Here is a 26500-nt window from a genome sequence, read left to right as displayed (position 1 = left end):
TAAAAATATTAATTAGTGTTTACATCCCCCAATCTAACAAAAAAACAATGCACTTTAAATTTTGTAAACAACATCTACTGTGTGTAATTCCTGCATAACATGACTCTTTCTCAAGGACATCTTACGATGATGAGTCACTCTTCTAGGAGACAATTCATCAACCGTTACGCTCTCTAATAACTAAGCTATGTTTCTCCACATGAATATTCAGTCATGTTTCAATGGCAGATAAGATTTTACTCTTAAAAGACAAAGAGCTGCTTGTGTAAAGAAGTTTGCTCATGAATCTTTACGCACCCAATATGGACAGCCTAAAGCAGACCATGCTATAATTCACTGCAACTGGTCTCCGCTATATGAGTGCACAGCATGGAGCAAGTATATTGTACTGGGTATCTTGGACTTGGAAGTCCAAAATGTAAACCTCTCAACTGTTGCTAAAATTACATTTTAAGGAACATTATGAAGTGTTATCACCACCTGATCACACAAAAATCTAGACCTCAAAAAATCTTTAAGTAGTATTTCTGGATGTATTGTTCCCTCCAGATAAGGTTCCAAATCAAGCCTCTTCAGCTGAGTCTATTGGTTTGCTTGTTAAAAATAACTGAGTATTGTATTATTCAGTACCATGGACTAGAGATTTGATGTACTGAAAAAAAAGTAACAGATGAGTTTGAAATAATAGTGTAAGGGAAGCGATGAAGCAGTTTCAATGCATCAAAAGTTTGAATAAGAAAAAAATAGTTTTTCTGCTGCAAGATTCCCCCTCATGTCCAGTAAGATCCAACTGCCAGTACATGGTGATTAAGACACATACCTTGCCAACAGGCTTCTCAGCTCTTTTTTATTCAACAACACTATCCATAAAATAGATGTCAGAAGTCTCTATTATCTTCTATGTTATCTGATGCACCCAGAACATATTACTAGTTTTGTGCTACCAGCTTTTTATATACATCCCTCCTTGCCCATACTATACATGGCATCATCTTCCTGCCTTAACTCTAACCACTCCTTTCTCTGTGGCTTCCCTTCACCCATTTCCTACAAGGTAGTTGGTGCTTCTCTCTTCCGTATCCCTATTTGCTTTGCTCTTAATAGTCTTTCCCCATTCCAAACACATCAGGGAGCTTACTCTTTCATGACTAAAGATAAAGCAATGGAAGTGCAAGAGACAGATCACCTATTATCTAATCCTGACTCCTTGAGAAACTACAGAGAACATTCTGCTCCTCTTGGAAAGCAGCCCATGGAAACTAAGCAATACCCTGCGCTGACACACAACTGTTGAGGAATCAATTGCTAAATAGTAACAAGTTTCTATGTGGCATATATAAAAATATTTTTCTCAGATTAATGATGTAGCTAAGCTTAAGTAGATTCTGTGGAGCAATGCTGTGACTGTCCCTTAAAACGGAATTACTATGCATGTATTTCATATTATTCTAATGCCAAAAAAGTTAACACTACATCAGAACATTCACTAGCTCTACATAGGACAACATGACTTTTTTATTTGGCTTGAACTACAGTGAAATCTTGAACAGAAAACATTCCTAGCCATTTGTTTTTGATCTTTTTTTTTTTTTTTTTTTGTTAATTTGTTTAGTTGGTTTGGTTTTGTTGGTTTTTTTTTTTTTTGATTGTTAGGGGAAAAGAAACTGACTTTAACGTTCATGTGACACGATGCTCTCCCTCCTGTTATTTTCAGGATCACAGAATGGTTGAGGTTGGAAGGAACATCTAGTGGTCATCTGAGCCAATGCCCCACTGAACCAGGGACACCCAGAACCCGTTGCCCAGGACTGTGTCCAGACAGCTTTTGAGTATCTCCAAGGACAGAAACTCCACAGCCTCCCCCTGGGCAACCTGAGCCAGTGCCTGGTCACCCTCACAGTAAAAAATGTTTCCTGCTGTTCAGAGGGATCCTCCTGTGTTTCAGCTTGTGCTCTTTGCTTCTGGCCCTGTCACCGGGCACCTCCACAAAGAGCCTGGCCCTGTCCTCTTTGCGCCCTCCCTTCAGGTATCTGTGTACACTGGTAAGATCCCCCTGAGCCTTCGCTTCCCCAGGCTTAGCAGCCCCAGCTCTCTCAGCCTGTCCTCGCAGGAGAGATGCTCCAGTCCCTTCAGCAGCTTTGGGGCCCTTCACTGCACTCTCTCCAGTATGTCCATGTCTCTCTCATATGGTGAGACCAGAACTGGACCCAGCACTCCAGTGCTCACCAGTGCTGAGCAGAGGGTCAGGATCACCTCCCTCGACCTGCTGGCAAGGCTCCTCCTAGTGCTGCCCAGGACACTATCAGCCACCTTTGCTGCAAGGGCACACTGCTGGCTCATGTTCAACCTGGTGTCCGCCATGACCCCTACGGCCTTTTCTGCAAAGCTGCTCTCCAGCTGGTCAGACCCCAGCCTGTACTGGTACCTGGGGTTGTTTCCCCCCCAGGTACAGGACTTCACATTTCCCCTTGTTGAACTTCAAGAGGTTTCTGCCAGTCCATTTTTCCAGCCTACTGAGGCCCCTCCGAAGGGCAGCATGAACCTCTGGCACATCAGCCACTCCTCCCAGTTTTGTGCCATCAGCAAGCTTCCTGACAGCATACTCTGTCCCAGTCATTAATGAAGATGGTAAAACACAACTGGACGCAGTACTGACGCCTGAAGTACACTGCCAGTTACTGACCTCCAACTAAACTTTGTGCCACTCATCACCATGCTCTGGGCCTGGCCATTCAGCTAGTTTTCAATCCACCTGATTTCTTTTACTCAAAAGGATCTGAATTCCTGAAGATTCTGTGAAAGCAGAATGAGAAGTTGCTCCCTGCACTCAAGTTACTTGTTGTCAAGAATCTTTTGCTTCCAAGGAGAAAACAGTTCTTTCTGTGTCCCAAGAGGTGATACCTGTACCATAATCTTCAGAAATACAGTTGGGGCCAAGAATTACTGCCTCCATGTAAGCAAGCTACTACCTGGTCACCTTCACAAATTTGTGATTCGCCCACTGGCAAGGATTTTTCTTTACCAAGTGTAAGTTTTACCCACGTGTGACACTAGCTGCCAACTCATCTACTAAGCCCATGAAGCAAGTGACTTTGGGGATATTTTCCCCCAAGAAGACCTCTCAGAAACCACTTCGTAGTATAATAAACACGATTTTTCTCTGTATCTTTCTCTGGAAAACCCACCATTCTGAGGTAGGGCTTATTAAGGAGAGGGGGACAGGCTTATTAGGCAGAGGGGCAGGAAAAAGGTCAGGATAAATATTTCAGATAAATCAACTCAAAAGATTTGAAAACTACCTCTAAAAGCAGGAAACAACAATAGCAACTGCTACCTGCAGCAACTCTTTAATAGCTAATGTTATGCAAAAGATTAAAACCACCTAACTTCAGCCAAATTGATGCACCTGAAGTAAGCAATTAAATGGCTACTTTCACCTGAGCAACTGTCATCATCATCAGAGATGGGCACCTCCCTTTTCAATAGCATTTCCAGCTCTTCAGTTTCAGCAACATCAACAGGTCTCTCCCCATGCTTATTGGCTTGAAATGGATTTCCACCATGTCGAAGCAACAGCTTCACAATCTGCAAAATTAAATAAATTAACTTTCAGGTGTTCCACAACGTTACTTGACCAGCATAAATATCTCCCATTGCACACGAATGTGGATAACTAATATGAGATCCTAAACTCCTACCTATGAAACTGAGACTCGAAAGCAAGTCTTCAGCAACTAGAATGCTAAGTCCAGGTATATGTAATCTGCCTGTTAGAAGAGGTAACGGGGAAGACTAAAGAAAGTTGTCCCTCTGTTATACAGATGTGGCACCATCATAAATAAAAGCAACAGTGGCCTTTTGTTCTTGCTGTTCTAGCGTTTCCTCAACAATTCATCTGGTTCCTCACCTACCAAGCTTGGTGCTCTTCTGCACTTGATTCACCTCCTTGCTCTGAATTTTATAGAACTTAACCCTAAGGAACAGGGAAGTTTTTCAAGTACTAGCAGCATTGGTTACCACAGCATTTCAGAAAAGCCCTGACAGAGATCCAAATATCTTAGTGGAAGAACAAACTACACCCTTCCCCAACTGAATATAATACAGCAAAATCATAAATTCCTGTAACATCAAGGGCAACTAATCATTGAAGTTACAACAATACCAAGTCCACTTCATTTTCAGCACAGCATCCAGTATGGGTTACTGTTTTTTTGGTCCTACATGTTAAGAATGGGGAATTTCACCAGACTGTGGTATGTTAACATGAAACTTCAGAGTTTTTCCAATACATAATGTCAGTGAGATGGTCTCAGATACATATACTGAAACCAGACAAGCAAGAGGTCCTGTTCTCCAAAAGTCTAGGTCAAACTTGCATAAAACTGTAGTAAATACCCACTTTTGTTTAGATACCCATAAGAAACAGTTACTGAACAGTTAATAAAAGTTTCCCAATCAGATTATCTTAATTCACTTCTCTAGCTTTTCCAGAAGATCCTTTCAAACCGAACATCTTGTTTGGAAGGTATACTTAAGGATGTTTTCTATTTTCTGCTTTATACAGCAAATCATACAGAGCAATGAAATAAAAGAGATCTAAAAGGAGAGTGGAGTCATTTCTGCATCTAGCAGAAAACTAGAACAAATTCAGAAAGCAATATAAAATACCTACAGTCCTCCATTTATCCTCTCTGCTAAGTAATTATTGGCAAATCAAAAAAAAATATTAAGAATATACATACATCAGTGCTCTGCGTCAAAGTCCATAAACAAAGATGTAAAAATACATGTAGGCTATATAGCTTTAAATGTTTATACATCTATATATATATATATATATACATACACAGCACGTACTATTTGGATAGCATATCCATAGCACTGTGAGAATTCTATACAGTAGAAGTCTTAAAAGAAAGTAATTTTAAGTGTTTTAGTAAAAAAGTAAAACTGAAACTTTTAAACATTTAAGAAAACAGACAGGGTAGAAAATATCTGATGATAGAAGTAAAATGAAAAGCAAGATGAAAATCAGAACAGCTTTAAGATGAACCCAAAACAGCAGAAGCAGAATTATAAAACCATATGACAGCTATCAGGACAGTTAGGATTTGTTCTAAAGACTGTGCATTTCAAACCACTTATTTTTTCCCTTCCCACTCTCCCAGTACTCACATTTCTATGACCACTACTAGCAGAATCATGAAGTGGCGTATCATCATCCAAGCCCTGTGTGTTCACATCAGCTCCTGCTGCTATCAGGACTTTAGCAACATCGTAGTAACCAACATTACAGGCTTCATGCAGTGGTGTCCAACCTACAGTGAAGAGTAGTTAAGTGCAAGTTTGAAAAGCTGAAGATTTACGTTGTTTTTCTTTTTCCTGTGCTGTAGATTTCTATTGCCTTGAAACATTTCAAACTCTCACACAGTAGTTGGCAGGAAGATAATGCCATCCATCTGATGCAAAACACATGCTTTATCAACTTCAAGCTTCATGCCAAATTCCAAATTTTACTGTGATTAAATTGAACACAGAAATCACTAATCAAATAGTAAAAGAAAAAATCTGGCACAAAATTCCCAGGCTAAACATGTTAGAAATACTTTGACTAGTGAGCATTTGAACATAGTGTTAGGTAATATATAAATAACATTATCCTATGTGGAAACAGTTTGAAAATCATACTAGTGGAAATAAGTATGGCAAATGGTCATAACCAGTGCTCCTACAGAGCCACTGACCACGTACCAGGAATCACTAGTAACATTCAGCAGCTATTAGTCTAGATAACAAGCTATTAATAAACATTGGCAGAGAATTAATTCCTGATATTTCCTAGAATATTAGTAAATTTTTGCAATTTTCATTTCCACATTGATTTTTTTGTAGCAGAGCCTCAACTGAAGACAATGATCAACCCACACACTATATTCCTTACCTCAATTCCTTCTCCACAACTCGATGCCTTCCACTTCATAGATGCCCTGAACTTCTACCCTGTTGCTGATGCCTTCTCAAAGCCCAGTTCTGGGAAGGCACTCAACTATAGTTTCCAGCATAACCAGTGCAAGTTTGGAAGAGTTTATTCACTTGAACTCTGCATGTAATAAGTAATGGTCTTGTACATCCATGAAGAGGAGGTACACGAAAACCCTAACCTATCTAATCCCTCAGTAAGGTAATTTCTCATCTTCATCTCCCACTCAACTTCTCACCTGCCACTCATTTAAATAAAAAAAATAATAAAAAAAGGAAAATAAAGCTTCGGCCTTATTCTACAGCAAAACACTTTCTCCTGATCTCCTTATACTAAATTCCCTTTCCAATTATCACCTGGGTCACTCACTTCCAATAGTGCCTGGCTAACACCACCTTCTTTCCGTTTTCTTTTCCCCTTTCCCACTTTCCCTTCTTTCCCATCATTTTCCCTTTTTCCACTCACCCACAATGATGACACTCTTCTGCTCTCAGACCTCTGATCCCAGTCTTCTTTCCCCTTGTTAATTCTCTCCGTAACTCGCTGTTCTCCATGTTTTACTGCTTTTCCTTTCTATCCTATCACAATGTCCAGCCTGCCAACTGTAGCCCTGGCTTGCTCTCAACATCTGTTTCCTTTACTCTTGTTCTCACACGGCAGTATCATTCTGGCAGACAGCCCATGAGCAGTTACTTCCTCCATTACTAATTCATTTTCTGCTCCTTTAGTTCTGCCAAATTCTTAGCTAAAAAAACCTGTAATTCTCTAAACTTCATTACATCCTAAACTCTTATTTTTCTCCACTAATGACTCACTGCTCAAATCCTCTCCCTCTTCTGACTTCTGCACAGAATGTTGAAGCTCAGCGACCTCTGCTTCTCACTTTGGATTACCAATAGAAAAGTATCTCACTTGATCCCTAACACCTCCTCCAGAGTTTTGAATGAAGTCTCCAACGACTTGCTCCCAAGTGATTCTCAGAACCAGCTCTCAGCCATTCTCCTTATCCTTTCACCTGCCTTTAAAATTAGTTAAATGTCTGTACTAGGTTGGGCTGGGATGAAGCTACGAAGTTAACTTGCTTCGTAGCAGCCTACAGTGTGCTGTGCATTGCATTTGGGGCTAAAATACTGTTCATAACACACCAGTGTTTCTGCTGAACAGTGCTTGTACAGTGTCAAGGCTTTCTCCCTCTCCCTACACAAGAGGCTGGGAGGGGACATAGCTAGGACAGCTGACCCAAAATGACCAAAAGTATATTCTATACTATAAGATGGTCATGCAATAAAAGCTCAGGGAAAGGAGAAGGAAGGAGGGATGTTTGTAGTTATGGTGCTTGTCTTCCCAAGCAACCATTACACCTGCTGAGGCCCTGCTTCTCAGGATGTGGCTGGACATATGCCTGCCAATGGGAAGTAGTAAATTAATTCCTCTTTTCCCTTTGCTTGCACATGCAGCTTTTGCATTTCTCATTAAACGGTCTTTAATTCAACCCATGAGGGCTTTTTTCCACCTTATTTTCTCCCCCTGCCCTGTTGAGGAAGGGAAGTAAGAGAACAGCTGGGTGGGCATCTGGCAGCCAGCCAAGGTTAACCCACCACAACATCTCTTCTTGAAGCACTTCTATTCTCCCTGTGATTTCTATGGGCCTGTCTTCCCCTGAACCTCCCCCTCCTTTTCTAAAATTGCTCTTGTCAACAAGTTCTTCTCATCTCCTCTCTCAACTTCTCTGAAGAGGTCACAGGCTTCCTTTCTCTTTTTCCTCTACATATCAGTCCTCAGCAGCCTCATCTTCAAGCACAAATTCAGCTACCCACTGCAAACCAAGACATTACTATTCTGTTTCTAACCTAAAAAAAATAATCAAGATTTTAGTCCATCTCATTAATAGCTAATTTTACCACATAGTTCTCGATTTCTTCCACGGTGGCTCGATACCTCAGCTCATCTCACCCATTCCCATTTGAGAGTATTATTCTCATGATAACCATCCAGACCCATAAACTGAGCATCTTTAGTAGGCTTTGCTGTAGGTCTAGTTAAAATTCTCATTCAGACCTTGATTATGTTTTTGCTTCTGTTATGCAATGCCTCTAAAAAACTTGAAACTACTAGTGTTGCCATCTACTGTCTAATGAATCTTACAGATGTCTCCTAGTCCCCAACCCCACAACCTCTGCACCTCACCTTTATCCTCTGATTTGGCCTTCCCTTCACTCTGTTACATCCCTCCTCATCACCCCAACCTCCTTCTGTGCCCTAAACCTCTACCCAATACTCCAGCTCTTAATCTTTAGGCCTTTTTACACTAGTTGAGGAAAAACCAGCAAGTACTGTAGCTTATGCCACTATGTAAATGCATTCAGTTCTGTGCCTGGCCAATCAACAACTGGCAACTACTGAACTCAGAACTGCAGGTTCTGTCTTCTGTGAAAGCATTACTTTGGGGACCTCGCATTTGCTGGAGATTTTCACTACAGCATGTAGAAACTCAACTACTGTGAGTTATCAAAAGCAAAATAGGCAAAAGTCGGTCAGCAGGTTCAAAAAAATTGTTTAGGAGGTCTTACAGACAGACAGACCATAAAGAAAGATACCAAATCAAGGTTACTAAAAATATGGTACAAGTTACAACTCACCTTGAAGTTCATCAATCAGTGCTGAAATCACAGCAAATACTGACATATCAAAACTACCATTAATGTAGCAGGACTAGATGGCAAGTGTGAGCTGTATCACACTCATCTGCTTTGGTGCATATTTGCTGTCCCAGTAAGAAGACAGTGTACATTACAGAGCTACCACCTTCACTGTTCCTACACTTGGTATCTCCTCACATAGACTACAATTTTATTATCAATTACTGACTTCACCTAGTATAATTCTACAAAGTTCAGCAAGAACGCACACATATTCTTGTAAATACCTAGCATGCAAAGGCCCTGGTCAGAACTAAAACCTCCAGGTATTAATACACTGTTCTAATAATATATTATTAGTGTCCCAGTACTACCACTGCCATCAGAAATAAAAACCATGACTTCAGACTATCTAGTAAGTTTAAAGTTATATTTTTTCATTTGCATATAGCATGAACCGAAATTAAACATCTGATAACAACCTCGGCATTAATTTTGAATTTGTGCCGTTAAAAGAACATGTATCAACTTACCTGCAAAATCTTTTACATTCACATTTGCACCTAAACTGATTAACTCCTTAACCTGTTTAACATCCCCTCGAATTGCTGCCATATGTAGAGGAGTTTCCCCTCGTTCATTTCTCTTGTTAACTTTGTCTTTTTGTCTTGAAGAAGAGCTTGATGTTTTCTTTTGTGTTGGTGTTGTTTGTAAGGGATGATTTAAGGTGGAATCTACAAAATAAGTTTTTAAATGGTCACTGCAAGTTATTTAATAATATTTTTACTTCACCTTCTTTTAACACTTGCACTCAAAGATGACAATAATCAGGAAATAACTGTATACAAATAAAGGAAGTATTTGACACTTTACACATACCAACAAAATGCCTCTTTGAATGTGCAAAAGGGTGTTTTGCAAAATGGCACTATTTTTAAACTAGGTTTCAAGAACAGATGACTTCTATCCAAACTACAAGGTTCACATACTCTGGTATAAATTCTGCTGAAACAAAGCATGATCATGAAAATTAGTATCTACCCTGCTTCCTCTTCCTCCAGCACAATTCCACTACATTTTTATGTAGTGGGATGCCAGTTTAAGGAATTACAATCTGTATACTGTACTCTATGTACTTCCTCAGCTGTGCCAACCCAAATATTTTCCAGTGGGCTGGATAATTCCTTAAGGAAATGCAGCCATTCACTTTTAATTGCCAATTTAAAAAAACCCCAACATTACAACTGTATAGCATACATAAGGTCTTTTAAATACAAATGGACCAAGGACAGTTTGAGGTTCCGAATTAAAAAGAAGGTGCCTCTCCTCTCCCATTAGATCCTAAGGAAATGATCCAGTTTCCTTCTAAATTAAAATCCTGCTTCAAATTCAGACAATGAGACAGTAGTTAAACTTCATAAAAAACACAGATAATACTTTAGTTTTTAAGTAATACACATGGAACAGTGTTTGAGAGGCAAACAAAAAAAAAAACAATGGAAGAAAAGAGATTTTCAGATTTTACACCTATCATAATGCAAAACTTTGCACCTAAATACTGAAGATTTTTTTCATCAAATCACTCATCAATGCAAAGGAAGAGTTTTAAAAGAATTATGAATAATTTTTTATAATTTCAATAAAAGTCAAGGATTGCTGAAAAAACAGCAGGGTTCAGAATATTCTGACAGAACAGAATTAAACAGGCAGGAGAAAGAAAACTGTTAACTTTGTAAGATCACCTGGACTGTTGTCTCTTGCCGTCATCTGCATGAGAAGTGCCATCTGTTTGCGCTCTGACAGAGGATAACCAAAAAGAATGCTAACTGGTGTTGATTTCTTATTTCCTGCATCCTTCTTCATTTTCTTTTTCTCCGGACCTTCCTTCTCTGGAAATATTAACATTTATAAACTCAAACCACTGTTCTATTTGAACATTTTTCTAGAAATAAAAATATCCTTTTAAGGTATGTGAACTGGTAGTTGGCGGTAGGTGATAAGAAACGGAAATTGCATCTATAATTTACTGCATTTGCATTAGTTTTGGTTACCTGTTCTAATTGCAACAGGATACTAAGCTACTGAGTTAAAGCACTTAAAGCTGTAAGGAAGATTACAAAAAAAATCTGAAAGATGAAAAACCTGTTTCACAGCAAGAAGATTACATATGTCATAACTTTGATTTTCAGAGAATCAAGTCAGGTGCTTAAAAAATTCTGTAAGATCAGCTAGTCAACTTTCAGCCTTGAATACAGATCTGAGATTGTGGTCTACTCTACTTATCTCCAGACACCATGTTAAAAATTAGGAAAAGACTTTTTAATATTGGTATTGTGTAGTTTGATAAAAGATGTATTTCTCTCAAGCTCATCCTGTTACTTCAGCTTAATTTCTTCTCCAAATTTCATATAATTCAAAAACATACAGCTATTTTATATACATAACTTCTTTCATGAATATTTATGGAAGTTGTTTAATATTTCATGTCCAAGTTTTAAACCAGAAGCTAAAATTACACATCTGAATAAACAAATCATTTCTAAAGTATTCAGCACCTACAAACTCTCACAGATCTTCAGATTGGTTAAATGTGCTCTGAAATCACACAATTTTTTAACATCTAATGAATTTAAAAACTAGAACTTTATTTGTGTGATTTGGAAACTTTGGCCTGTATCTTCCATCCTTTTAAAAAAGTTCCTCCTTCATTTTCCTGTGTAAAAGTCCCATAAGCCAAAAGCAGGCATTTAGGTTAAAGTATGATAGAAAACAACTGATTTGTGATTTAAGTGGCTTTGACTAAATCACTTAACTGGAGCAGTGTTTAATGATCTTAACATCAAACAAGTACAAACTCTCCATGCATGAAATTTCTTTTGGTACAACTGTTTCCTACAGATCTCCCTACTTGGTCATTATTGTTTAACTGTGTTTTCTAGAGACATATTAGTTTACATTTATGTGTACTGAAGACCATTCATTTTGTGCAAAACCTTGTCTTTCTAGGCAACTACTCTTTTTCCGTCTTAACAACTTCTTATCAAACACAACAATTTATATCTTTTAGGTAGCTTACATGTTAGATCTGTAATGTCTACTTTTTTTCTTCAGAGCCTCTAAGACTACTACTTGAATAAAAATGCACTGGATGTAAAAGATGGCTCAAGGAACCTTAATAACAAATCAGGCGATTTGGAATTAGAAGTTTTGAAAGAGTTAAAAAAAATAATTCTAACCACCACTGTCAGGAAGGAATGGTCCGAAGAATATTCTAACAGACTCAACCAACGGAAGCACCATCTCCAAACCCCGAGCAAATAATTCTCCTGGTTTCCTTCCCTAAAAGCCCAGGTTCAGTATTAGGTTTTCCAGAGATTCTGCTCACTCTACTACATCTTCTCCTTCTGGAAGCCTCCCTACCGACCACCTTCCTAACAGTCCTTTAACAGCTGGACAGGACTCCGCACCCTGCAGTCATGGGTAATCCCAGCTCACCTCCAGGCTGGACCACTGACCACAAAGATAGGGACAGAATTCCATAAGCATGTCTGTTGCCTGCTTTTTCTCCTCTGTGCCATGAGCCAACTCCCATAAAGCAAGTAAGTACATGAAACGAAGCTGAGCTCTAAAAATTACAAGAGAATATATAACAAACGAAAAGGGGGCTGGGAGGAAAGTTGTGGGACTGCTTGACCAGACTTGGCCATACTAAAATGCTAGAATTCGTCTGGGAATTGGTTGAGGATTGTTACTATTAGTTAATCCCAGCTGGCACACTGATCTTTTTAGCTTTTTCTGTAGTCAGTTATTTAATCTTATTTTTACTGTGACCAATTACCATCTGATGAGACACTGTTCATCCATTTTAGTTAATCTTAGTATTTTGGGTCACACTACAAAACTTCTGGAAATGCAATTAAGCTAAAGTTAAAGTAGGGGGTGGGGATTTTGCTTTTATTATTGTCCCCATCGTTAGACTGGTTCCCGTTTCCCTTCCTAAATGCCAAGCTCAAACACCTATATGATAAAAACATCATTAAAAAACCATGTATTTGTCATCTGCAAAAGCAGAAAAATCTTAAAACAGAAGACTCCATTGAGGCAAACCTCAGTGATCTTCTGCAGAGAGACAAAAATTAACTTTTAATTTGTAATTTTTATTTAGTCCCTTTGAGGTTTCTAACCATGCGATTCCATGTTCCATTAAGCCCCAAACTGACTCTTTTTTTATCTTTTGATTTTCTACACTTCTGCCTCAGGCCCTCTGTGGCCCTCCTTGTTTCACTTGTTTCCTCCCAGCTCATTTTCTGCCTTCCTAGCCTTCTCTAAATCTCATCTTCCAGGCTTGATTACAGACAGAGGCTGTAGTAATGCAACACTCCCGAGGCAGAGGAAGGCATGCATATAGTGCAGATCTCAAATTCCATGGTGATCAAAGAAGAAATACATGATTTTACAGACTAAACAATTATAAGCAAGGCTATTTTAAGAATGGAAAGCTGCAGACCTATGTACATATTAACATCCTTCCCCCCCCCCCCAGTTTATCCATCATGTTTAAAAAGGAAGCCAGGTCCCTTTTACAGAAGTAATTGAGATTTTTTCTAAACCGCATGCATCTCATACTCCTGAACACCTAAAAAAATTAATTCAACATCCAAACCAACACTACTGCCCTATCACCAGAACATCTGCATAGGAAAATTTGAAGAAAACCCTACAGTGCAATTGTACTTTCAACTTTTCACTTCAAATATGTTGTTGTCTCTCCAAGGATAACATACAGCACACTTCACTGACTAATTCAGTACTTCCATCAAAACAACACATTTCCGTTTGTCTGGCATGATGTGCCGTTTTGTAGCTTAAGCTATTTACTGCTCATGATTCTTTTCTTGAAAAGCACATTCATTTTCATTCTGAATTATTCCTTACAATTTTATAGATATAATCAGCTTGAGAAAATAATACATCAAAATAAGTGAAATAAATCTTCTGACAATCTAGCTTTTACTTTTTTACTATACAGTGTACTTTCCCAGGTATTTTTATCTGTTAGCTTTTGTTTGGGATTTTTTTTTGGTTGTTTGGTTGTTTAATGATTTTATTATAAAAAACTACTAAGTAAATGAACACAATTTATTCCTGTCTCACGTTTACTGTTGTCAAACATCATGAAGATCCTCCTCTACCTATTCCAATGCATTTCAGTGGTGGGGCACATTATTCTTCTATTACTTTTTAGTAACAGTGTTTGCAAAGCATTTCTAGAGCTTACCAATGAAAAGTACCAAGTAAGAATAAAATTGCTCTCACCAAGCTATACTGCAATGATGCCCTTACCACTCAAAACCCATACAATTTTATTAAAACTTATGTCAGACCTCACACGTGTTTTCAGTGAATCTGAACAGTTCAATACACAAAATTAATATGACCAACAACAAACCGAAAAAAAAAAAAAAATCAATTCTCAGGACTACAGCAGTTGCACCTGATAATCCATTTACTAAAGCATGTCCTGTAAGTGGATATTGCTTCTCCCCCCTGAACCTGATGCATATGTCCTGGCTCTGACTGTACAAGATAAAACAACATAGGACAGAAGGGGTGGAAGGAAGCAAAAGGAAGGGAGTGGGGCATATAGAAGAAAAATTTGTATAAACCCACAAATAAATTAGATAGTAAAAAACTACCTTTTTTTTAATCCCAGGAAAACAACAATGCAACTGCTGTTAAAACAGCTACACAAATTGAAAGAAAAAAATCTTATAAATTACTGAGAATCCCCATTATGCTTACTACAGAATGTATTATAAGATTTGTTTTCCCTGCTCCAAGAATACCATCACACAGCACACTATACTTTATTTAGCAGAAGACCAATTTAACATTCAGCAACTTTAACTTTTTAGCTATGCTTTTATCTTGTGGTAACAGGAAACTTTTCACAGCTGTGTGCTTTATGTTTACACAATTGGAACAGTAATAACTGTTCCTAATAGAATAATTTTTCATAATAAAATTTCAGTTTAAGAAATTAAGTTTAAGTACAATTTCATGTATAAGATTGACTGTTAAAGTAATTTAATTTTTTTTTAATTTTATTTTTGAGCATTTTTGTTTCAAACTCTATGGAATACAAATATTTTCTTTTGCATTCATTTTCTTGTCACTATTTGGTGTTCTTCAGTAGTTAGAAGATCAGGGAATTTCTTACTTGCTATCAAAAAAATAAAACTCTTCAAGTGGCTCCATGTTCAATTATCTGTATTAAGTAACCTTCATGATATGCAGCCAAATCTACCCAGACAACATTCCTTTTAAGATTTTCCTTTTGCAATGTAAGCTTTTTCCTGGCTATTCTTAAATCCTTTTTTTAAAGTCTTTGGTGAACAGTGCTTTAGGTGCATTTCAGCACTTGTAGCAGCGCTTCATGAAATACACTTACAGTACTTAAATGTACTGGCACAAGAAACAACAGAATTACCAGCAATTATTTTAGGAGAATTTATGCATGACAGATTATATCCCAAGGCAACCAATAATGGATCTGGCTTGGGTTTTTGGGTTTTTTTGTTTTGTTGAGGGGGCGGGAGTGGTTTTGTTTTTGTTTTTGGTTTGGTTGGTTTTGGTTTTGGGTTTTTTTTTTGTTTGTTTCTTTTCTATTATTTAGATAAACTACAAATTCCCAGTTAAGTAATTTCTATAATGTTTCAGGAAAAGAAATAATGTGACATGGGGATTTCTCAAAACAAATCATGCCCAAGTAACAGAATATTCCATTTTGTAAAACAACCACCTTAGTGGATAAAGAAAATAAAGGAAAAAGACCAAATTCAACTTTCAGGGCTCATGACAGTCAGGTTTCAGGAAGAACTCCTATCATAGTGCAAACTGTAAGGAATAACAGGATTAAGAAATAGGACCACGTGAAGCTAAAATATGAACTACTTGAAATAAATGCTTCTAAGGAATTTAAAAGATGGAGTGATACACAATACTCATATGCTTATTACTAACAACTGTAGAAGACAGGTCAAGATGATCAATTCTGCAGATGTCAAAAGTAAGAGAAAGAGTTACTAAAGTCTGTGTGACTGTGCTAATCTGACTGAAGTTATTTCAAAGAGAAACACATCATGATTGACTGCTGCTTCCCACCTTCAGTAGAAGGGAAAGATGAGAATGTGATGATGAGACCTCACAGTATATTCAACACTGCAGAGATATCAAGGTACTATTGTGATACCTAATTAATCAAGTTTATGGAATATTTAACCAAACTAACACACACACACAAAACCACCTCCACTTTCCTGCCTCTAGCCCAAACAACAGTTAAAGAAACTTGTAATAGCGGAACAGTAAGTTCAAGCCCAGCAAGCAGTAACACTGTAAACATTCCCTTTAACAGCCCCACTAACCTCTGCACCTATGGGAAGCAGAAGTATAGAAATTGTGTTACTACGATGTACACATGGAACATAAAGAGGTCAGTTGCTTTGCTCTTCTGCATGTCATCTAAATGCTGAAAGAAATATGACTGTGCCATGTTTGGACTACTTTACAGACAAAATTGAAAGGGTCAGAAAACAAAACTGAGATGCTACTATAAACAGAGAGTCTGGAGAACATTAATTCCAAGGGAAGATCAACAAACTAGCGCATTCAGTGTAATTTAACTTCTGTTGTTCTTTCAGAATAATCAACTACATAACAACGCTGCAAAAAAAAAAAGCCTACACTTAATCTTCACAATGCAAAGATTTTTGCAATCTGCAGTTATGTTTAATTATTATGAAAAATTCAGCTTTCTCTCTTCAAACTAGTAAGGTAGAGAAAAGAAATTTGTCCTTTGCAAAAGCAGCACTTGCCTGTTGTTCTTACTCTGCTAACCACATCTGAGGTTATTTAAAAATAACCAGATAAATCAATTAAATAGCATTACTGAATTTTTTTTAGTCTAAATAACCGATGTTTTTCAATCAAATTATGTTTTTGGATCGGGAGACCTCAAATCAGAGAACTTACTTAATAAGGTATGAAAAACGCTTCTCCTTCCAACAGCCATTCTACCAGTCTTAAAGCTTGCATGTAGAATCTTTCATAAGATTAACTTAAATAAGGGCTAAAGCTATACTGCAAATTTTGCAGTATAAATAAATTTGACTGTAGTACAGATATACTGTATTAGTTTTTGTGGTTGCTCTAATCAAAGAATGGGTGTGTGATAACAGAGTCCTCAGATTTATATGGCCATCGAAACCAGGATCGTGTATTAGAACGGACCCCTGCACACTGAAAGAAACAGACTAGGACACCGCTGCTTAAAGACAGGTATGTAGTGCCATTTCAGGTGCTGTCGTTGTCCTGCTGGCCTCTTCAGAAGGCCACAGGTCTCCTGTGACTCACATTATCTTTCAGCCCACTGCAGACTTCTCTGCTACTGCAGGCATTTCAACCTGCACTGGATGATTACCTTTAGGCAACTATACTCAGTCCTAACCAGTATGAAATTATGAAGAAATTAACCTAAAGGCTAAATCTGAAAGTGTTTAATACTAGTTTATTGCAGCAGTTTCTTAGGCAAAAACACCGATCTAAAACTAAATTTAGATAAACACAAAGACTAGAATTGTCCTAGGCTCTTATGGGACACTACAAGTGCTGTTTGATTTCAGTCTTGCCAAAAGTGACTCTGTAAAATTTACTTTATGCAGAGTAATCATCTCTACATAATGTAGAAATCAACATTCAGTTTGGCTTTCTATGTTCATTGTCATTTGTAGTTTCTAGACAACACCTGAATCAAAATAAGCCCACCATGAAAAGGAACAAGTGGAACTTCAGGCGGCAATTTTTACCAAAATAAAGCAAAACAGACAAAATCTTAACTTATGGATGAATATTCTGGAGATAGAACCAAGATGGCTCTAATGATCTAAAAATCAGGTATTCCCATTCTTTGATCGATTTACCCGCCTAAACAGGACAAAACCCAATTATCATGGGATTTCTACAGTCAGCTAGCAAACCTATCAAGTACCTTGGAGATAAACCATTTATTCAATTAAACAATTAAATCGAATTTTTTAATACTGTAACTACTTTTTATGGCATTTCTTGATTTTTGTTCACCCAGACATTTTTCGAAGACCCTAAATCTTTAAAAACATTTGGAAAAATCAAACTTAATGGTCTTATCTGTTACAGAGAAACTATTCAGCAAAGCAGTAAGAACGTTTTGCTATTCTGAACTCTGAAAATGTTGGAAGGCTATTAAAAAGCAAACTATCAGGAAAGGATAAAATACATTCTGGAACTGTAATGCACAGTGGGAACAATGGAGTAGTACCACATATCTCTTGAGAATCTTTTCATTTATGAATTTTATACACAACCTTTGACCATTTCCCTAGAATACCACTACAGATTTTCACACAGTATCAGAAGAAAACTGAGATTGTGGGTTGTTTTGTTTTTGGTTTTTTTTTTAAGCACTATCACTACTAGCCGATAAGAAGTTTTTCATCACCTCGTCTGTTGCAGGTTACACATCTCCAAAAACTTAATAGCTATCAGGGAGACACTTCAGTCAGAGGTAACATTTCTGTCCAGTGATGGCAAACCTTTTCAACGTATAACGCCAAGTTTGTGTCAGAAGCACCACCACATTTCATGATCACTGATGTCAGTTCTAATCCATGTCTGTCACAAGCCTGGCACTAATGTTAATTCCAGTGGTTAATTCTCACTAGTCTAATCTAACTGGTTAGGTACAGAATCAGCACTACAAGAACTGTTTTTTCATCCTAGTAATGCTCCTGCCTCTAAAGTTTCTGGAAAGCTTATGTTCCTCATCTGCAAAACAGGGTAGTTGCTCTTACCTCTTTACCTCAGCAGTAATGAACTGGACAACAGGCTATGAAGTTTGCTACGCATTAGTTAAATGCTATGTGCTTTCTATTGTTATATTTGCTCCTACTTGAACTGTTTATTTCATCTCCCTGATACAACAAAAAGGTCTTGTAGTGTGTGCATTGTCTTTTTGTGCATGTCTAAGTGCCTAAAGTAATCAATCTTGCTTGTGGCAACTGGACAATAGATGCTATAGCAAGAGAAACACAAACAATTACATTACCTTACAAGATGCTGTGACAATGAATTATTTAAAGTTGATGGGGCCAGGGAGAGATGACGAAAATTTTTCAACACAGAAAACAATAGATAAGTGCTAAATATTACTTCTAAACAAATTTATTTCCATTATGAAAAATAGTAAGGGTCTAATACCAAGCAATAAATTTAATAAAGCAGATGCTGGCAGCATACTCTTAAATTATGCATGGTCTTTTCAGAATCAAGCGGTATCATGAACAGTGTAAGACTAAAATTCTGTAAAACCACTGATAACAGAGTTCTAAAGCCAAGAGTATTGTTTTGTAATGTGACTATTACAAATTTGGATTTCATACCATGTTTTTTTTACAGTAACAAAAACATGAGTGTAATATCCAGGAGCCAAATCTGCATGAAATACATCCTGGACAAAAATTCAACATGTACTGAGATATATACTTCTGTCTTGCATTTAAATCTAGAGCATATTATGGGAATTACCTATTTATTAAAATATTCAAATGTACAGTGAGCGCTGTACAAGAAACTGTAGTACTGCGCCTTTGAGAAATTTGGGGAACATACCTTCTGGTGGCCTTCCAGAAGGCATTGATACTGTTCTGCTGCCAACAGAACTGCTACTGAATTATGACACAGATAACTGATTACCTAGACTCAGAGATAACTGTACTCTTGGAATATATCCAGATCCCTCCATCTTGATTTGAAAAGAGCCATGTCAAGAATAGTATTTTGAAGTCTTTAAATCAGTGCTAACAGAATATGATTAAGTTAGGAAGAACTACGAGCCTGTGCAGAAAAGGTATCCCGAGCAGATCACAGGAGCTTAGACTGAAAGAAAAGTTTGCTCTCCATGACTAGTTTAGTTACTTGTATTACCTTAGCAACCTTTTCTTTTATATGAAGGACAGTACATCTACCAATCTTTCCCCCACTCCCTCCCTGAAAAGGCTACAAATGGCTGACAGCTGTCTCTCAAATCAAGGCACTTACATGTCTTTTCATCAGTTTACTTGTTTAAACAAATGGACCTCTAGAGATGTCAATGAAAAGAAAGATTTATTACTAAAATAGGAGCAAAAGAATGAGGTTATGAAACAACCAGAAAATGTAAATAAACTATGCTGGCATGTTAGCTCTTGCTAACGATAAGGATGAAAGCCTATCAGGCTGAGATGCAACAATTAGAAGCAAGCAAGCAACTTTTATACTTAGTATCCTTTTTTATGGGGGAAAAAATTAATCAGTATAAAAACATAATATACAATTAATTAAATTAGGATGTATTTTATCAACAAATAATTAGTTAAGGAAATAAAAAGGTTCTACCTGTGTCTGAATTGCGATCTTCATTTCTGGATGGACTAATAGTAAAAGGAAGTTTACGTTTCATGGAAGACTTTTCTTTCATCTCCTTCCCCACATCACTCCTATCCACTTTTGGAGTTTTGCTGTAGGATGCAATCTTGTCCTTGCTCTAATATAAATAAAAAGTATACTAAGTAATTTTTGCATAAAGCAGAATAGTCTTATAACGTATACAGACTGAAAAGACCTGCTATGCGAGAATGTATATGCATGTGTGTAAGTAAATGTATTACATAGTTTATTCAAAAAATTTTAAAGTAACCTTTCTAAAATAATGGCATTTCTTTCTTTTAAAAATGAGTATCTTCTGTGTTATTTCTACTTCCTGATAGTTCTCACTGTAGAACTACTGTTGCCTATTAGAGCCTTGATTAATAAGCAAAGAAACAACACAAACTGGATGAGTATTTGCTAAGTCTTAATGACCAACCCGATTTCCTTCTTTGACCACAACATAATAATCACATTAAAAGCATATTAAGAGCCCACACTGCAATTCAGACTGTGAACACAGTAACAACAAAGAAAACCTCTAACAACCCTCCCCTGCCTCTGCCTCCACCCCCACCCCGTAATCCATCCAAACAGAACTCTCTGTTTCAACAAGAATAATAGTGTGGTGTTTCATTTTCTAAAACAAAATTTACAAAGAACTTAGAAAATTAATGAAGAAACTTTTAAAACTCATATCAAATGTAGAAAAAAATAGGTACAAGCTATTTGGAATTTTTATCTGGGCCTACAAAATGTATTTCAAGATAAACAGAGAAAAACCTGGACGGGCACAATATTAACTTATGTTTCATCACCTTAATAACAGCGTCAAAGTATGTAAAAGAAACCAGGTTAGTGAGAAGACTGCTTGAGGGAACCCTCTGCAAACCCCAACATTTTGGCCTATCAATCAAGATGCAATATAGAGACACAGCATTTTCTGTTCATTACATGCTGCAGAAACATATTATCAAGCTGTCAGCTATCACAGCTCCACAGCTTTGTATCATTCCTACAGATGATCAGATGGAAACACTAAAAGATTCATTTTCTAAAGGTAGAAGAGGAACATACACTGACTTGCCAATCAGTGAAAAACAAAAGCCTGCTCCTTGGTACTTTTGAAGCAAGAAGTTAAAAGATCTATTCAGATTAGAGAAAAACTAGAAAATAACTCCAAGTAAAGGTACTATTCCCAAAAGCACCTTTCTTTTTTTTAAAAAACAAACGTAAGTACAAAGAGTAGTTTGATTATCTGACACACTGAAATTGTGTGCAAAGTGTAGGCAGAAGTGATTACAAAAAGAACCTGCAAACAAACTGCAATCTTCAGATGACAAATATCTGTACCAGGGAAATCACAAGGAAGTGATCAGTCTATGTCAGAAGAACTCCAGAAGTAACAGGTTGGTGCCCCCAGACAAAATCTATCTTCGCTCTGAGTTTGGAAACCTGGGGGGAGGGGGGGGGAGGGAGGAGCAGGGGGAAACAACAAAACCAAAACAACCCAAAACACTAAACCCCTAAACCAAAACACAGAATAAAACCCACACATGAAAACCAACCCTCCTCCAAAATCCCAGAGGGAGCAACAAACACTCCTCCCTGCCTTTTTCCTACATGCTAGAACATCGAAGTCTGAAAGTCTAAAAATCTAAACCCCCTTAAGACTCCCCTAAGGCCTTGGGAGACAGTGTCTGTACTATTACTTCTGAAAGAAGCTAATCAATCTAACACAACTGATTATTTTCAAATAGATAAATTGACAAGAGCAGATACAAACTCCATTAAGCCGATACCGATCTCTTCTGCTACACGTCTGAATTTCACACTGCAGTCCAATCTCACCAAGAGCTATCTCATACCTTGTTCCAAACTACTCATTTATTTGTCATATTTACGCATGTAAATTTCCCACAATATGATAAAGCAGTATTACAATTTATTGCTTTCTCTGGAATATTATCTTACGTTAGGTACTATGCAATAGAGAGGATCAATTAAAATAATTTTAAAGTCTTAAGCAGGAAACCTTGCTTTCAACTTCTTCTATAGAAAAAAAAAAAAGGCAAACTTTTTGTGGTTGGCAATCCTTAAAAAGTATCAGTTTTTTGGTACTAGTCAGTAAAGTATATCAGTATGTGCTCAAAGAGACACAAGCTGCTTAAATAATTTGATCGCTTTAAATTTACTCTTACTCTTAAATTGTATATATGCATTATATTAAATATTATGACTGATGCACTACTTTTGATAATCACTGAATATTAATTTTGTGATGATCTAATTAGGAGGCAAGACAGTTCAAAACGTGTATTTTCAGATAAATAAAGATACATTGAAAAGGAAAGAAGAGGGTATATACAGAATACACAGAAATGGGGCGGGGGAGGGGAAAGGGTATTTTGTCACTTTGCTGTTGTCGAAATAAGCATTTAGCCACCATCAGTGGTGCATTTTCTAACCTAAAAGATGCAACAAACAGGGTGTTTGAGAAGTCTGTACGAAGTCAATGCTATTTAGTATTTTCTGTGACAATGCTGAAACAGAGATGCAATTAGATATGCAGACATCATCACAACTGGGAGAAAGGGAGAAGCAAAAAGCACTGGCGAAGGGAAAGTAAAATAACTAGTGAATTTGAAAAACAATCTAGATACAAAACAAAACTGGAAAAGTCAGGATAAAATCAAGGTTCTACAAACTGATAAAAGTAATTAACTGTACAATCAGAAGACCCCACATTAAAAGCCAGAAAACATGTAACAGCCTCCTGGATTCAACTTCAGGTAAAAGAAGGGAAGAGAAGGTAGCAAGCCCTGTAGGTCAGAACAGGCATTTTGATTTAAAGAGTGAACGTTCACTGTTACAGATGCTCCTGCTCACTGCAACAGCATAGACATCTCTTTTTTTCAGGGTCCAAAGCAAGGTTCAAAATTCAGCATGAATAGGCCTATGTATTAGTTTAACGATATCCATGGAAGCAACCTAAACCAAAGCTGGTATCTTTTACAAAACAACCTGTAACTTAGAATATCTGTGGACCTTCTAAAGAGGTTCATTAATCTAAAGTGAAAATTGCTAATCATATAAAACACTCAAGACATGATACTGTTCAGATACATAAACTATTTCTGCAAAGAGAAAGGCATTACATACTCTCCATGTCCACTACAGTTAGAGAACATTTAATGACTTTAGACAGCAACAGAAGACAAACAAAGGTTATTTATCCTTCTACTAAATATCTAACTCCATGCCAGTCAGCATAATTAAGTATCAGAATAAACTGCCCAAGGAGACTGGAATTTCCATCAGGCAAGGCTTTAAAGAAAAGGTCTGGCAAACATCTGTCAAGAACCGAGTACAGCTTATTCTACTCTGGGGCAAACGGATGAACTGGATCTGCACGTCTCAACATTTAATGCATGCCTCACTGGAGAATGTAGTAACAAGGAAGAATTTTCTCTGTTAACAAAACCATACTAGTGTGCTGTGATGAGGAACACATTTTTAATCTGTTCCAACAGAAACTGTCTCAGAAGGCTAACAAACAGCAGTCTGGACAATTTCTTGATATCCCATTCCAGCTCTATTGTCTGGTACTGCTACAATCAATGACAATACACAAAAGGAGACAACAAAGTGCCATATAATCTAGCAGATGTACTAAGCCCTGGGAGAATAAGCATTCTTTTTCTGCCTATCAGAGAGAATTACATACTGAAGCCTGTTCTGTACGGTACTGTAACAGCTTTGGGCACTACTGTTGGACTCTTCTTAAAGAGAGTTAATTCTTAGAAATCCCAAATGTGTTTCCCCTTTGGACGACATACCTATCACTTCCCTCTTTAGTTTTGACCATTTAAGTTCTAAAGTATAAATTCAGATAAACTGAAATTTCATTGTGTTCTTATGTCTATAAAATATCTCACGCAAACACTAAGTGGTCTATCCACTGTACACACTGTTACTGTTTTTTAATTTATTTTATGATCCCAAGATGAGCAACTGAAGTAAAAATACACATAGCCTAAAGTATGTATGATATAAACTCAACTTATTAACAGGAAGGTTATTTCTAATGACTTTCTTTAAGATCTCAGAAGACCTGAACACATAGCTGATTCACATAGCTATTTACTGGTTGCTAGAACAGCACAATAAGCATTAATCTTTCATATTTGTCCAGTGGAAGTTAAGTCTCATAACAACAATAACTTTACTACATTCTTCAGTCAACAGCTAAGAGTGCACAACCAGTAAGAGCTAAACATTTTATCAACTATGAAAGGAAAACCAAATCCTGCAAGTGTTTTTTTCTTTTATCTTAATGTATTAACCATTGGAATAGTCTTACATCACATATGCAGGCCATTCCAGTTTTTATTTTGAGGAGGAGAATGAGGATCTTTTTAGGGAGTGGTGTCCTTTAACATTACTGTTCATTTGTAATATGCACTGTTTTGTATGAACATCACTTCATATTAGGCTTCAGTACTTCCTTATATCAATTGCACCAAGTTAACGAATCCCTAACTTTTCGTAAGAAGTTTTAATGTTTCCAAAACTATTGTTTTAAAATTAATGGTTGCAAATATACATACTGAGAAAAATCCTGATTGGCTTTACAGAAGCTTCCAGTACTTTCTAACTATACTTCATTTTAAGTTGTCACTGTTGACTTGGCCTGGTCAATCTTTACTTCAGGGTTTTAATGTTTGTGTATGTAATACAGATTTACCTTCATGACTTTCTGTTGTTCAAATTCAAATTTTACTCTTTCCCTATTGCCTGTTGAATTTTAAGTTATTTTCTATGCTGAATCCAAATGATTACAAGTGGCAATATTTTGTCTATTTTTTCTAACACAGGGGAAAGATTGCAGATTAGTCAAGAGCTAGCTAAACACTTCTGACAATTACTTGTCTGTGTGTTACAGAACAGATCACGTGTCTGACTATCATCTTAAACATGTATTCAGTTTTTCCTCAAAATATGACAAAAGCAACCCAACTGTATTTATTATGCTAAACAAGTGAATACAGGAATATTAACTGCAGCACTTAAGTAATTCTGCAATTTTATTTAGCATCTCACATTTTCAATATTACATATCAATTTATATCATACAATCCCCAAGCCAAACCCTACATTATTCTAATCTCACATTATATGTTGTTCCAAGGCGGACAACAAACAAGACTGAACCTAACAGTGCAAGCAGTTTATCAGCTTCCTTTTTGGTATCAATGTAATTAGTCCACCATTGTGATTCCCTAGCTATGTCCTTGGTGAAACTTCCATCTTCCCCCAGACTCTAATTTTCTAAGTAATCCTGCTTTGACTGGCATCTTAATCTCAAATACCAGGCAAGGTAGAATCTAACACTTGTCTACATTTCTAATTCCTGCACTGGTGATCAGTCTCAACAACAAACACCTCCTTGTTAGAGCAACCAGCTAAGGACAAACCTTCACACCAACTAATATGACAATCAAAGGGGTATCTGTGACCATTAAAAATAGAATGTTACTATAATCCTTTCTAAATCAAATCTTGCTGTATTTCCTGGCCATTAAATAAATAATAACATGTTCACTCTTCCGCTCCCTGGAAAGTTACGCCTACCTTCATATGAATTTGTATCTTTAATGTTCTGGCCAAAGAGCCCGCATGTTTCAGAAGACTGCCTAACTTTGCAGAGATTGCAAGGTATGGGGGTTACACAGCTCAGCAGATTAACTGCTGCTGTTACTAGAAGAGAGGGAACAGTCTACTGGGATCAAGGGCAGGAGATTATGGGAGAGGAAGGTGTCAAGACACCCTGTGAATACTGAACTGGGCACAAGGGTCACTGATAAGGTAGTTTCTTTGGCAGTGGTTGCAGACTGAACAGCCACTCCGTAGACTAGCACCGTTTTTCTACAATGGCAGCAAGCGACACGGAGGAGATGAGGGGGAGTAAGAGGTGGAAAGTGGAGGAAGAAGAGTGGCCTCCCAAGTAAACTATTTTTACTGATTTATATATATTTTTTTTAACTCAGATTACAGAGCAACTTGTATGTAAAATTCAAAGCCTAGGAAGGAAGGAAGGAAGTAATCTCCACTATCAAAATATAATCTATTTCTACAGACTCAAACATATAAATGCATTCCAGCCATTTCAAGCCATACCTTTAGCAAAGAAACAGGGAAAAGGAAAACTTAAAAATGGATACATTCCAGCAAACCCACTATTTTTGCTGTGAAAGTGAACAAAACATGAAAATTCATTTTAACCTCTATTACAGGTTTTTATAAATTTTTGGTTAGATTATAAGTACAAATTAAGCTTGAAAAAACTGATGTCAAGTCTGTTCTCCTAGCATGAGCA

At 37.1% G+C, this 26500-nt stretch overlaps 1 protein-coding gene across 5 annotated transcripts in view; it reads right to left on the bottom strand.

The window, feature by feature from the left end:
- ANKRD12 (ankyrin repeat domain 12) overlaps window positions 1-26500 on the bottom strand; it is a 65895-nt gene that overhangs the window by 18308 nt on the left and 21087 nt on the right. For 3 of the 5 annotated variants that reach the window (XR_005103009.1, XM_037379256.1, XM_037379257.1), the window contains 5 exons: window positions 20092-20239; window positions 10362-10508; window positions 9153-9353; window positions 5176-5318; window positions 3438-3585 (listed from right to left, as the gene is read on the bottom strand). Coding sequence is in view for 4 of the 5 variants with exons in the window: in XM_037379256.1 (XP_037235153.1) it covers window positions 3438-3585; window positions 5176-5318; window positions 9153-9353; window positions 10362-10508; window positions 20092-20239 (787 nt within the window). In the remaining variant the exon portion in view is untranslated. Of the gene's footprint in view, window positions 1-3437; window positions 3586-5175; window positions 5319-6445; window positions 7813-9152; window positions 9354-10361; window positions 10509-20091; window positions 20240-26500 lie in introns of those variants that run through there. The other 2 variants (XM_037379258.1, XM_037379259.1) reach the window with 2 other exon arrangements.

Source organism: Falco rusticolus, chromosome 3, assembly GCF_015220075.1.
Source record: "Falco rusticolus isolate bFalRus1 chromosome 3, bFalRus1.pri, whole genome shotgun sequence".
Lineage (NCBI taxonomy): Eukaryota > Metazoa > Chordata > Aves > Falconiformes > Falconidae > Falco > Falco rusticolus.
This window is presented reverse-complemented; position numbering and strand designations above follow the sequence as displayed.